This window comes from Anarrhichthys ocellatus, unplaced genomic scaffold (assembly GCF_004355925.1).
Source record: "Anarrhichthys ocellatus isolate YVR2014 unplaced genomic scaffold, GSC_Weel_1.0 scaffold58, whole genome shotgun sequence".
In the NCBI taxonomy this organism is placed as follows: domain Eukaryota; kingdom Metazoa; phylum Chordata; class Actinopteri; order Perciformes; family Anarhichadidae; genus Anarrhichthys; species Anarrhichthys ocellatus.
In genome coordinates, this window is record NW_022280088.1 from 2,391,171 (window position 1) to 2,406,434 (window position 15,264).

Here is a 15,264-nt window from a genome sequence, read left to right on the forward strand (position 1 = left end):
AGCCTTGTGGTGCAGGACCTGATGAAGCTGTCCCCGAGCCTTGTGGTGCAGGACCGCTTGATGTTGTCCCTGAGCCTTGTGGTGCAGGACCTGATGAAGCTGTCCCTGAGCCTTGTGGTGCAGGACCTGATGAAGCTGTCCCCGAGCCTTGTGGTGCAGGACTGCTTGATGTTGTCCCTGAGCCTTGTGGTGCAGGACCTGATGTTGTCCCTGATCCTGAAATGGACTGTGCTTTTGTCAGGGATAGACCAGACATCTGACATGCCAGTACTTTGTCGCATCTCATAGGGGAACGTTGAAGTGCACATGTCTCCAAATGAAGGTTCAGATCTGTCACGTCCAAGGGGCAGATCAGAGACTCAGACACAGAGACACAGGAGGGAGCCGGGAGGAGACTAGGGGCGGAGCCACACAGACACAGAGACACAGAGACACAGGGGGCAAAGCCTAAACCGTGACAATATCAGTGTGTTGACAATTTTGGGGAATATGTGTCAAGAACAACATTATGAAGACATGTTCCAATAACTTTACCGAAGCTTTGTTAGAGCTCAGTGTTGACCTTAAAATGAATGTAGTTAATTGGAACGGTTAAACTGATAAGTGCATTGAGTGTCATGGTTTTATGTAAAACGGCATTCATAGACAACATAGTATACATAGTACTAGAAAATTCCGAAAGAAATTTTGACAGTGTGGCTTCTACTGCCCGAAGACGTCGCAATAAATAGCTACACACGCCGATGTTACCGGTAGTATCGTTGAGGTTTGATTGAGATATCGCTTCTCTCTTTTCTGCATTTCAGATTCATACTCTTGGATTGAATCTTGTATTCGTGATGGACAGTCCACAAATGGCTCCCGTCATTTCTGTACTGGACATATACATCTTTGTTTCTCTAAAAATATCTAAGACCTGAATGACTGTATGATAGAGAGAGAGGAGAGAGAGAGACTGAGTGAGACAGACAGACAGACAGGGAGACAGACAGAGAGAGAGAGAGAGACAGACAGACAGGAGGTCCATGCTTCCATGTCATGTGTGTGCGTGTGTAGAGAGAGAGAGAGAGCGTGCCTGCGTGCGTGTGTGTAACTGGTTGCCATGGTGAGGACACTATACCTGTCACATTTAGTGTCACCTTATATATTCTTCGTTTAGGATTCCTCTTCTGATGTTCTATCTTTGTGTTTATTTACTACTTCAGTCTGCTGTAGCATTGTCTGCTGAAGATGAAACTAATGATTCACTTTCCCTCATTAAAGGGTGAGTTCACCCAAATCACTAAGATACCATTCTCTTTTTCCATCTACCCCTGACAGTTTCCAGAATAATTTAGACATAATCTCTGGAAAGAAATATTGATGTTTAGTATTTTCATCAAAACTACAAGCACCACAATGCTTCATTGTACAGGTCCTTAATAATTACTTTAAAATGTCCTCGGACATTTCCTGGAACTGGCACCGATTATAGTTAAAATACTGTAAATTAAATTGTTCAATAATGCTCCTTCCAATTACTTAATTCAAATGAATTTCTAATAAGGAGTCCCAGTACAAAGCAGTTAAACTCAATAAGCAAAAAATCGGAAATTTGTCTAAGAACAAGCAAGAGTTCAACACACAGAATTAGAAAATACAGTTCCTATAATTAAAGACCATAAATTATCTGGCTTTCAGTTGATCAGCTCTCTGCTTCTACATTCAACTAAAGTCTAACTAAAGGCAGAAATGTGCCCTCAGTAGAGTGCTGATCTCCGCCATGTGTGTCTGCAACGTCCACTGAGCGTTTATTTAGACTTCAAGTCTACTGAGCAAACTGCTTTCCCCCAGAGTGTCTCTGGTCGCAGAGCAGCGGCTGAGAGATACTCAGCAGTGTGTGTACTGGTAGTTCTGTTAGCTTATAGCTGATCGCCAAACACACCGTCCAAAACAATATAAGTGAGCACATTTTCTTTCCCCACTGTGTTGCTGAGTGCAGGGAAGCGGCTAAGAGGCGGCGTTGCACTCAGCTACGTGATCACTACCGGCCCCTACCGGCCGGGCGCTTGAGTAGTGAGTGAGGAGACTGCAGCCAGTCAATGGCAGTATTAAACCGAAAATAAAAGGTGTTTTGAGAAAGTGTGCAGCCATGAGGGGTATTATACAATAGTATACAGTTTACTGAAGCAGTATGCAAGACTTGCTGTGGACAGACACAGAGACGCTCACTCAAGCATGCATTCACTGACACGCACACGACCGATCTCATTATCATCCTGGTGGCGATAACAATAATATCTACAGCCAACACACTTCATTCAAATTCAAAAAAGGCGGCAATCTATGCAGGCAGTCGGCTCAAAGTCGTATAATAAGCTTCATGGAATCTTACCAAAAACAATATTAAACTGACCAAGCTGTCTGCCCGCTTAGCAGTGGCAGGGTGGCAGCGTTGTACTCAGCTGTGTGGTTTCTAACAGCCCCTACCGGCCAGGTGGCCGGTTAAGAGTAGCAAGTGATGACTAAGCAGGCAGTCATTAGCAGTATAAAACAGGCAATACAATTTCTTCTGAGAAAGTATGAGTCACCTCAACCACGAGAGGTCCTTGATCATGCAGCCAAAACATGGTCACCCAAAATATTAGGCAGTTTGCTGCTGCAGAATGTGAGATTAGCCGTGGACACTAACTCATGGATGCACACATGGAAACATGCACAAGCAATTGCATAACGATTGCATGATTCTCCTGGTGCAGATGAGACAGGCATCTCCAGACTTCAGGAGATGAAAATGAAACTTTGCATAACAAAATACCACGTGGGATTAGTGAGAAAATATGTACGTTTTGGCTGAACTGACCCTTTAAAGTTTTATATGATCAATTTTAGTTATCCACATAATACCAATGTTATTAGTAATGTGGTATAACTTGGAGAATCTGAATTACACATAACTAGTTTTTAAATGTAATAAATCATAATAGAATTACATTCTTGCAGTCCAGTCATGAAAAGCATGTGATTAATAGTGTAATTATACACAACCAGCATTTCTCCGATCACATGCGTCTCGAGATGTCAAACGCCACCGCGTAGATTTATTATCAAATCGGTGACAGGGTGTAACAAGGCAACAGTGCCATGTATCAAAAGACGGCCGTAGCTGTGAACAACCAGCAGTGGGCTAATCATATCAAACCCTCGTCTCATCCATCTCCTGCTCCATTATACTGAAAATGATGGCATTTAGTTACCCTCCCTCTCCCCAATTTATTTCCATTGGGTCCTTACAGGAGAATTATTTTATCGACTGACTCCTCTGAATTGCGAGGCAAGAGTCTGAAAATGAGGCAGACCTTTAATGATTCTGTTTCAGTGGGTGTATGTTGGTGTGAATGAATGAATAGGCAGGAGGAGGCCTTCAGAGAAGGCTTATGTGTCCTGAAGTGTGTGCTACGTCTCTGAGTTAGGCAGATAATTACTCTTGCATCAGACTCCAAGCAGTTTCATATGGCAAGGTGCATTACATTTTCAAGATATTGGACAAAGTAAGGGTAAATAGCATTATTTTCTTAATTACATTATTTTATTTTTTTACAATAATACAATTGACAAAATATCTGACACAAAGCAGAGTCAGAATCTCTCTGCATTCATGAGGCCAAAAAGGTATTTCAATCAAAAGCCACATCACTTGTTTTTATTCACAATAATTACAGGTTCAACAAAGGTCTGTCTATTTATTTCTAAGTACTTTGAAACACCACTCATTTTGTATTTTGTGCTGCTTATTTTTTTGTCCTCTCTAAATTCAACCCCAGTACTTCACACCGCGTTGTCTTTGCTGTGTGAGTAACATCTACCTGGGTGGGCGATGCACCTGCGTGCCTCAGCAGGCTGCGCAATTAATTAAGGCATTTGCAAAGCATGCGCGGTGCGGAGCTGCATCTGGAGGCTCTTCCTCCTGGCTGTGCAGGTCATGACGTTACATGTTAAGTCCCTCACGTGGATTTCCGCGATGTTTTGACCGGTGCCTGGTATTTAAAAGACTGGGTCTGGCTGCAGTGGGTGCTGTTGGCTGAAGAGCCCACTGAGTAAACTTGTGAAGAGCGGAGAGAGAGAGAGAGAGAGAGAGAGAGAGAGAGAGAGCGAGAGAGAAGGAGCTGTGCACTCTCTTCCCGGCAGAGTGCATCCCGCTCCACTCACACTCGCATCGGGGTCACTCCACTTTGAGGCAGAGGACTGGTTTCCACTCCCGCACCTCCCGTGTAACGCACATGAGCAGTCTGAAGGACGCCAGCAGACATTTCCTACCTGTGCACCTCCAGCGTGCGTCGCACAAACTCTCCTTCGTCTAATTGTTTCCTCCGCGGTTTCCTACCCGGTGATTGTGGATTACGGAGAAAAACAAGCAGTAACTCCAGAAATCATGGATTTATTGATAAAGTTGATGTTGTTGTGCAGCTGCAGCTTCGGGGCAAGTGCAGACTTTGATGGCAGGTAAGGGAACATGATTCACATTATCGGCGGACGCGGGTGATTTTGTGAAATAACAGTGAGTTTGATTAAGAACCGGGCATCACAGTTCAATCCATTTATAGTCTGTTTCTGCCAAAACTGCGCCTTTGGTTAAAAATAGCGCTTGCTGGAGTCGTTACAAACTGGAGCATATTTTAAGATCTCCAAACGGCGAAACTCAATTTAGGAGTGAGAACATGTTGCTCAAGCCAGATGATTCGTGGTCTTGCCGAATCAGTCCTAACTTTTATTATGAAAACAGTAATAATCCAAGTGCATCCATAACCGGTTGGTTTTGCGCCTTGGAGCACACATTCTGTTATAGCACAAACAGTGTTTTCACCTGCAGCAATCACACCAAGCTGTTCTTGTCTCGTGCAGATATCCGGCAGATTACAAAGTGATGTGACAGCACGTTGCCCGGTGCTTCATGTTCAAACACGAATTTGATGAAGTATGTGCAGACAGGGGTGTGGAGACGTGCCAGACCCTAAAGAATGCGTGTGTCCGAGATTTCCATCTGCCTATAGGTGCATCTGAGTTAAACATGATGCCTTTTTTCTTCTTTTTTTTTTTTTTTTGCAACCATGCATCATTAAACCAAGTTGTAATTTGGCAATTGCAACAAGTAATTGCACCAGTTATGTTAATTGTCAAAAAGCTCATTTCGGACTATTTGTAATTTGTATGCATCTCTGTCAGACAGGCTCAGCCCCAAAGCAGGTCCTCTCTCATGTTGCACTTTTTCAATTGAGTGAAACATTTTTTTAAGATTATTGAAGAAACTTATTATTGAAGTTATCTGCATGCATTTCAAAAAATGCATTTTCAGACTGACTGCCATTGCTCCTGCTTGTTGATAGATTTTGACATCTGTCGGTTTACAGCCTTTCTTCCTCCTCAGCTCTTTCAATTCAGTTTCCTGCTGCTGTGTTCAAAAGTATTTCAAAAGAAGCTATTTGGATATCAAAGGTCTTGGCATTAAGTACAAGTGTGTGTGTGTGTGTATGTGTGAGAGAATAAAGGTGAGGGCAGACATATTACAGACAATTTGAGTTGAGCATTGGCAAGCACATACAATGTCATTTTTATTTAGGACCCTTTTGTTTTTTCTTAATCACCGTGGATAATGTTTGTGTGACAGGCCATGGTCTGGTGGCTTTAACTTTTATTTCACGCATTGCCTTTGTGTAATGCTCATTTACTTTACCCTAGCAGCAGCATATTGCACATTATTAACATGCTATTAACAAGCCACTCCCTGCTGATGGAGTATGAAATGTTTATGGGTATAAACTTGCCAGGGCCTGAGTCTCTGCCTCAATATTAATTCATTGAGAGAATATCCCCTGAGTCCCAGCACAAGCAAAAAAAGCCATTTATTACCTGCTCTCTCTCTCACTTATTGCCTTTTGGAGAGCGTTCCTAACAGGCTTATCCATCTAGTTCTGAAGGGTCCTTCACGGGCATCATTGGCAAGATCATTTTGTTCTCCCATAGCTGCACATAATTACCTATAAATGTGTTGCTAAAAACATTGTACTGGTGTTGATGCCACTCCTTGTTCCAATCAAGGACTCAAGGACAACCAATTTCCTGTCATGTAACATAGAAGCCTAAATAAAAGGCAACACATACAGTAGAGGATATTCTTCCCGAGTGATGTCACTAAACAAACGCAGCCAAGCAGCACATACCAGACCTCCTCAGTAATAATCCAAAGAAGTGGACTGGTGCCAGGTTATGTTGGCGTTGTAATATCAGACCCACATTTGAGCTTTCAGGGGTTGAGAGTGAGTGCGAAAATACTGTCGAAGTCACATTTTATACAAGCAGTTTACAATACAAAGTAATGCATTTATAGATTCCTGAGTGTTCAACATCTAGCGTATGTCAATGAAGAATGTGCCGACATCTTTACTAGGAGTCATAGAAGAGATTTAAGGTGTGATCTTGCCATATGCTTTCTGAGAGTGGACAATAACTGAAGTCAGACGCCACTGATTTACCTGTTCAGTGTGGTATTTTATTGAGAGACACTCATTCAAGTGCTATACCTCACTAAACAAGACGTATGAACTTTATCAGGTACCAACTCAGCATACAGCATTTCAGTTTGTGACGAACATAACTTCTCTCCCTGCTTTTTTTTTTAATCATCTTTACTCAGCAAAGAGGACAGTTTTAGAGTAAGAGAAACTCAATTGAGAAACTCTGTGTTGTATTAAAATAAGTGCTACATGGACAAATACACCTACTAGTACTACCACTGGTCACCATAATAGTCTAGTATGTATTTAAGTATAGTGACATTGACATTTTTCCCTGTCCTTTATACATCGAAAGAAAGGATGAGGATAGCAAGAGCTGCTGCAAGGTAAGGTTGGCAGAATCTGCTTCACAATACACTCTGTGACCAGACACTTGTGCATTGTGATGCAATTCAACAATCCTGTGATGAATAAAAGATTTGTGATTTAAAGCTGGAATTGGCAGGTTTTTATGGTTGTAAAAAAATAAAAAATAAACTTTCAGTATGTTGTAATTGAAGTGGTTTGATAGATAACGTTTGCACCTCTTCTTTGCTCTGTTTTCAGGCTTTAGAAAATCTAGCCATTGATGGGAGATTTGGCCAATCACAGGTCATTTCAGAGAAAGGGCGCTCCTACTATAAATGCAGATGCACACGCACGTACCTTAAGATAGTAAAAGCCTGGTTTAGTGCGGAATATCCTGCAGAAAAGAGTGTACCCCAAAAAAGGAAGGCGGACTTATCAAAAAGAGACCAACAATAAATGCAATAAGTCATGTGTCAATATTGGTGAAGCATTTTAGAAATGGAGTGAAAAGTTACTAATTAGTTTAGCCTTCTTCAAACCAGAGTATGTAATCTCTAAGGGCTTTACAAGCCCATAAATTAGCACAAAAAAACATGTCGTAATTGTCAAAGAATTGCCGCTGTATAACGGTATCGGGATCCCGATCGGGATGATGTTTGAGTAGTACGTGTACAAGTTACTGTATGAAGGGTGTTTGGAGGGGTTTAGGACAGAGAAATGAGAGCTGCAGTAAGAGGGTTGTATTTTCTATTTTTTTTTGCCTTTTCCACAAAACTGCCTACACCAGCTGTAACACTAATTGTTGTTTACACTGTGTCGGAGTAGATTGTGTGGTGATTTGTGAGGCTGTAGTTGGTGGCATTGAATCCCACAGTTGTGAAATGAACCCACGACTGGACAGCAGGGTCATGGCCGTCTTTCTCTGCGGAAAACCGTAAAAGGGTTTCATTCCCTCTCCAAGAAAACATCCTATTAGCTCTTGTATTGCAGAACATGCTCTTAGCTCTTTGTTTGGAAAGAGTGCTCTCTTTTTCAACACAATTGTTGACGTCTACCTCGTGTTTCTACAGAGGTTGAATGCACTTATGATAAGCTACGCAAGACTAAAAGGTCTGCCAAAGCAAGATAACATAATGTAAAGAAAAGTATTGCATTGCAGTATATTGTAAGGGGTTTCAAACATTTAGCTTATTCATAGATGTGAATGAGGTGGACATCTTTCAGTATTGTGCTCTATTACAGTGCAAATGCCTGAAAAGTGCCACAGAGTTGACACAAACCACTTATTCCTACATCAGAAGTATCAACAAAGACACCTTAGTATTGCATTTATTGCAAGGATATTGTGCTGCATTGCATTTACATCATACACGTGTTTCTAATTTTCTGGCCACTCAGTGAATACCTTCCACTATGTCTTCTTTGTATGTATTTTGTTAATAGGCCAGCTGATTTCTCACTTTAAATCCTTACCTCAGATATTTGTCAACATCCCACATGGTGATGTGTGTTAATGTGATAGACTTGGCCGTCTGCCTGCAGATCTGGCAGCGCGTCCGTTATGACGCCAGACATCTTATGACTGCACAAACTCATGCCTTCAGCTGAGCCTGGCAGGTTCCAGCAAGTCTTTCACACCGAGCTGCTACAAGGCAGCAATCAACATCTATGAGTGTTTGTGGGGGAAATCAATTCAACAGGCACAATTTGCACGCTTCAGTATGAATTCATGGATGGATGATTGATAGATGGATGGAATTATATACCTTCATGGTTCTGATTATCATGCTACACCCCACACTGCTCTTCTGAGCGATAGACTCAATGCTCTTCACTGTCAGGCAGGGGAGATCTTCCAGCTCTGTTTCCATTTGTACAACAATGGGAGAAGGCTGGCGCCCCTACATTCTCCTGAAATAAACGTGTCTGATAGTGTGCACTTGGGAAGATGTGTCCCATTGCATGCCTGAAGGGTAATAATTATCTGCTTGAGTTCCTTCAAGGCTTAGTGTAATTTAAGATCATTATTCAGCCCCAGGGTAATAAATACAGGTATTACGCTTGAGTCCATTTGATATGCCAGCTTCCTGTTCAGTAATATCACCGGGGACAAGATGTATGTGGAAAAAATGCTCTTTTATTTTGGCGCAGTGTCATTGTAACTCACATTGTTGATTGATACCCGTCATGATTTTCAAGCCATAAAAGTTCTAAGAGAATGTCTGTCCAGCGTTGGTGTGGTGAGCTGGTGAGCTGGTAAATTGTATTGAACCCTCAGTTCCAAGTTCAGAGCGTGTTAGCGTGCACAACTGCCTACAGCTGAATTCAGCATGAAGAGAGGACTGAGAGCATGAAACTGGATTCCATGTGTGTATATATATGAGTGGAAAAAGAACTACAGGGAAATATTTGATCATATTTAATCCAGAACACGTTGTACCTCATGAGGTTCCTGTCTCCTTATTGCTTGTGCAGCACAAAACAGACCATCCACTGGGAGCCTGTAGGGGTCAAACTGCTCCTTTGTTCTTCTTGACATCATGTGCTCAGAGTCAAATGTCATGCCCTTCTGATCCTGGCAGGTGTGTGTGTGTGTGTGTGTGTGTATGGTGTATATATACTGTATATGTGTATATGTATTTGTATATGTGTGTATATATATATGTATGTCTATATATGTGTGTGTATATATATGTATGTCTATATATGTGTGTGTATATATGTATATAAATATGTGTATATGTATATGTATTTACCTATGTATATGTATTTATATAAGTATATGTGTATGTATGGGTGTGTATATATATATATATATCCTCTGGCCAGACAAAATATCAGTTCTACTACGTTATCATATCCTGCTACAGGAAAAAAACACTAAAAATCTTACATTTAATTGCCAAAATAGACCATTAACTTTTTCTTTGTTCCATAGGAGTGTTGTGGTTGCCTCAGTTGTTTCCATTATGAGGATAATATCACATTTCATCAACCTCGAGCTCTTTTGAAAATGCATATACCAGAAGTATTCAATTCAAATTCAAAGAGGTCAAGTCAGAGAAAATGTCCTCATGCAAAGGTTCGGAACATCACAGTAATGTCTAACTTGTGCTATGATTTAGTGCCATATACAGTATATTGGAGTAACCTAGTAGTTGTATCAATGTCTGTGTGTAGTCAGTCAGTGTAGAACAGTTTGGTACGTTCACATATTACCTCACTTTACTGTAATGCAGCCTTTAAAACCAGGAAAAGACAACACGTATGTCATATCACGATGTCGATATAATATCCATATATTGCCCAGCTCTTATTTAACCCACAGAATATTGTGTACACTTTTAAATGTGATGGTGTATTCTACTGGCAGTTATCATGTGCAATGATCACTTTGCAATGTCGTATAACTACAAAGGAAGATGACACCATTAGGTTATATGGGAGCAGGTGCACTCACAGCAGCATGAACAGTTCCCACAGGATGCCTTCATATTCTAAGATGATAATTACCGTATGCACACTGATGAATAAATTAAAGAGTGCATGTGAAAAGCTTCTGGGTAAAATTACCAGATTTAAATATCCCTGAATTGTCATGGGACATGTTTTAAAAAGATGTCACCATCCTCCAAATGAAGTAAATCTTTCCAAAGGACGGAGATAGATGGTCTTGTTTTATGTAACAACTTTACAGTATAGAGGGACAGCAGGTGCCATATTTGTGTGGTGTGTGTGTGTGTGTGTGTTCTATTATAGAAATAGAGGCATCTAAACCTGGCTGCTGTCCACCTCTTATTTTCCTTTCCTTGTCTTTTGTTGAGTTTCTTTTTCATTTAACTTCCTTTTCTTTTCTTTCCTCTCCTTTTACTTTTCTTTAACCTTTGTTTACTTTTAATTATCATTCACTTCCCTTTGGTTTCATTTTTTTTGTTTTGTTTCTCTCCCTCTATCCCTCCCCTTCTCTCTTACTGTCTTGGAGTTTTTCCCTGCCTCACTGCCTTCCTGCTTTCCAGGCAGCAGACAAACATTTTCCCTGGATCTGCCATTCTCACTTAGCATCCATCTGGGTTTTTTTTTTCCAATGAGGTGATTGGCAGCGGGGGCAAGCATTAGCATTTCCTCCTCTTGGCATAGAGACACTAACAGGCAGGGATAGTGGCAAAGGATGTGCCTTGAATACTGAGCAACATCCTCACTCTCTCATTGAGGCACAAATGAAAGCATCTATTTCATATAGTATATCAAGATAATTTCTCCTTTGTTTTTTTAACTGGATTACAGTATTTCCACTGTATAATTAATAACCTCCATAGTCAGTCATTCATGAATTGGATTTATTCAATATTCTACACACATTACCTTCTGAGTTATTTATTATTTTTGCTAGATTTGAGGTAACTCAGAACCAGGCTCTCAAAGTATGCGGCTTGGATTTTCATCAGTATCCTTAAATGGACTCATTCCTTTGCCCCATTCTCTCCATAAATATGTGGTGAGCTTTGGTACAGATAAAAAGGTAATCCACAAGCACTGTCTGCCAAGAAGCTATTTCTCGCTCTGAGCAGAATAGAACATGGTGTAACAACAACATCCGGCTGTAATTTCTCTAAGAGGAATTGCAGTGCTTTGGGGGAAAAAAAACTACATTTCTATAAACATTAATACCTGTATGTTCCCTCTGCAGCAGCAATGAAATGATCTTTCACTGTCATGAAATTGTCTGATAGATTTGTTTTAAACATACGGTACAGTGACACATACTCTACATACTCTATACATTGGTTGATGTTATAGATGGAGATAGGAAACATACTGTATTTTCAAGAGCACCTATAGTGTATATAGCTTCAAATCTATTTCACAAACCTTACAATGAACACAACGGCAATGTGGTTTTTCTCAGATGTGAGTGTCAGTGGTGCACTGATGCACATTGGAGGATAAATTCAAATCAGGTCTGGCAGGCTTTCAACACGGGTTTTCAATTTGACATCGCACAAACCAACGCCATCTGATGTGCTATCGCTTTTATTTCCGTGAAGCAAAGATAATCTGCTGTAGGCAAGCAGTGAAAAGTCAGCCTTCAACACCCTGAGAAACTGAGAAACTGGAGTGTTTTTCAAGCAAAACATGTCAAATGTTTCTCAAATGTGACTATTTGCTGCTGTTCTTTGTATTAGAGGATAGTAAACTGAATAGCTTTGCATTTTGGACTGTTAGTCAGATAAAAAAATGGGATTGAAAGAAAGAAGTTACCTTGGGATCTGGGAAAGTGTAAGAGGTATTTTCTTTTACTATTTGCTGACATGGGACGTTTTCGTACATTACATGGGACAGAATTTGGGTGCTATTGAAGTAGCTATTATTTACTATAAAACATCGACAGATTGGTCAAGTCAGTTTTATTTATATGAAACCCCAAATCACACATTTGCCTCAAAGGGCTTTACAATCTGGGCATGTGACACCTTCTATCCTTTGACTCTCAATTCAGAAAAGGAAAACCCTTTAACAGGTAAAGATAACGGAAATTACTTTTACTTAGGCAAAAAGAAATTACTTGGTACAAGTCTGTTTTCTATACAGCAGAAAAAAATAAAATGAATGCTTTGAAGCCTCCCTTCAAACAACATTGAATAGACCCCCGCTTTTCATTTAGACATTTTAATTGTCTGTGAACTAATTATGTTATCCCCTCACAGGTGGCCACGGCAGATGGCCTCGTCCAACGGCCTGTGTCGATACGGGGCCAGGGTGGACTGCTGCTGGGGATGGACACGCCGTTCCTGGGGTCACTGCCAGCGTGAGTGCCACCATGCCTGCTGCTGCTGCTAGGGCTAACAAGGTTGCGAGGTTTCAAGCTGGGGTCAAAGATGCTATTAGACGCAGGAAATGCTGCAACACTGCCACAGTAACCAGGGGCTTGGGGAAACACATTCACACACGCACATAAACACACACACACACTCATTGTCACAAGAGAAATACATACAGCTAATAGAGCATCACACCTGGGACAATCTTTGAGTAAAGATTGATGACAATGGCTGGTTGGACCGGAGGAAAGGCTGACATTTATTATCACACTGCAGGTGGCCATAATGAGGGAGAGACTGTATAGCTGCAGGTGGACACATTCAAGGGTAGATGGGAAATTGATTATAGATTACTGCTGTGCAAAAACAAGCTATAGCTTACGCTGCCAAGTAGTATAAAAACAATCCATAGTGTCGTCAGGTGCACTAATCCTCAATTCATCTTCATATCCTGCAATGTCAACTTGAGGATTCAGAGGATGTGTCCTGTCATGAGCACACACCTGTGTCACATAAGCTATATGAAATATTAACACGTGTTTTCTCCGACATATTTACATTGTGTGAAGATCCTCTGCTCTCCTATAATACTACCCAGGGAGGTGTGACTGTGAATATACTAAATGGGTGTCAGATCTGGTCAGTTGCCTCACAAATGTCTGCATGGCTTGGTGCCTGTGCTGGTATAGCTGCTGCTTTGTTGTGGAGGTTTAATCATTGACATGGAATCAGGCATACAGTGGATGGATAACACCAGCTTCTGGACGGCACGGGTAAAACAAACAAAAAGTCAAGGAAGCCAAAATGAAACGCGCATGATATGTTGCAATGGTGGTGGCGGGGTGTGTTATATTCTAACACAGTAAACACAATTATTTTGTGTTTACTATTTTATGTAATTATTCTAGTAAAGCGTGAAGCTGTAGAGTGCAGGTTTCTCGTAACATTCAATTGCAAATTTTAAATTCCATCACGGAGGACGGCAAAAAGTTTCAATATTTTAACTTTGGACCGCCACAAACAGATATGCGGGGTGTCGTCTACTGTCTGCCTGATTCCATGTGAATGCATCATTTTCCACAGCAGGAACTTAGTTAACAAGCAACTTGTTAGACATTTTGGGAAATAAAGTTAATGGTTTACTTCCCAAGAGCAATTGTGATTAGTGAAGCCAATGTGTCAACAACAAACACAGCAGTAACCAGCATTTCACTGCCGGGACCACTTGGCAAAGTTTGTATTGTTGGTGCACTGGAGATGACCATTCCCCCTTCCTCAGACCGGTAGATTTCACAAGTTCATCCTTCAATTATCTCTCTATGGATTTTTTTTCTCCTTATTTCTGTCTTTTATTTTCCATCTCAAATTCACAAAGAAGTGAAAGAAAATCAATGTCAGGATTAGTGCCACTTCTCCTATCATCGTCTGTCCCACAATTGCTCTCATCTACCAAACAAAGCATGTCGAGATTTATGAAACACAAAGAAGAACCTACAGCACCAAAGCCTTACAAGTTCTTATTGGAAGCTTCATGTTAAGGGTTGTTAAGTTCCTGCTGTAGAAACTCTGCATGTTGATTCTACCCACTTATTTATAGCTTGTTAAAATAATGTTTTCTGTTTGTGTTTTTCATTGCTGATATTACCATATTTTAATCATGTATTGAGGCTCATCATGCCATGCTATAGGTTTGTTTATCTGTTGTATTTTGTATCCTTTTTTGTGGGAAACATGTCACACACTGCTTGTTGGGCCCAAAGGTCTGTGCTGCTGCAGCTAAAAGAGTTCTGTATTTGCATCAAGTGCCATTTTGCTGAAGATTGAAGATTCTGTTCTGCTGAACACAAACAATATTACTTGAGTTCATGGCCTCAAAGTTTTGTATTCCTTTTAGCCCAGCTAGACTCACCTAAGGTCTTTGCAAGACAAATCTGCTTTTGTTCACCTCTTGCTTCATCTTTATTATAAACAAAATATGATAATTTTATTCTAACATAAACACTACGTGTCAGAAAAACAAGTTATGCTAATGATGACGGACCTCGTTGCTTGAGAGGGGTTGATTTCATGGTTGGAAAGTAGAGGTTTTCTTTTTGCAATAGAACCTCCTACCTTTCCCCAAGGCCTGGACACTTGAACCACACAGTCTGTGCTGGAATGATGTAGGAAAAAGCAGCACTGTTTCACTGAGACCGATCAGTTGTATCCTTGGATTTTGTTTGTTTGAACATGGAGCCAGACTCGGCATTAATCCTCTTGGCAGGAGTCAGCAATCTCAATGCCCAATACCTCCCAGTGCATCTGTACTGGGCTCTCTGCTTTTACAGGTTCCCAAAGAGATTCAAGGTGGAATAGACGATTTTGAATGAAGACGAGAAAGAAGACAATTACTTAATTAAGCTTAGTTAAGGGGGCAAGACATGATACATTTACTAATTTGTTTTGCCCACTTAAATCCCAAACAGTGATTGCCACATGACAAAACATTTGTTGGTTTGCTTCTAGAAATCAAGGGAGACGATACATCATCATATGTGACATTTATTTTATAATAAATCAAACACAGTCACATTCAAAAAAAAGTAATGTTTGCATAAATTACTTAA

General features: G+C 40.7%; 1 protein-coding gene across 2 annotated transcripts in view; it reads left to right on the plus strand.

Moving 5' to 3' along the window:
- Window positions 1–4,107: 4,107 nt before the first annotated feature.
- npnta (nephronectin a) overlaps window positions 4,108–15,264 on the plus strand; it is a 49,039-nt gene continuing 37,882 nt past the window's right edge. Inside the window, exons 1-2 of one of the 2 annotated variants that reach the window (XM_031871408.1) lie at window positions 4,108–4,482; window positions 12,545–12,645. In XM_031871408.1, coding sequence (XP_031727268.1) covers window positions 4,412–4,482; window positions 12,545–12,645 — 172 coding nt within the window. In that variant the 5' untranslated portion in view covers window positions 4,108–4,411. The remainder of the gene's footprint in view (window positions 4,483–12,544; window positions 12,646–15,264) is intronic. The other variant, XM_031871409.1, reaches the window with a different exon arrangement.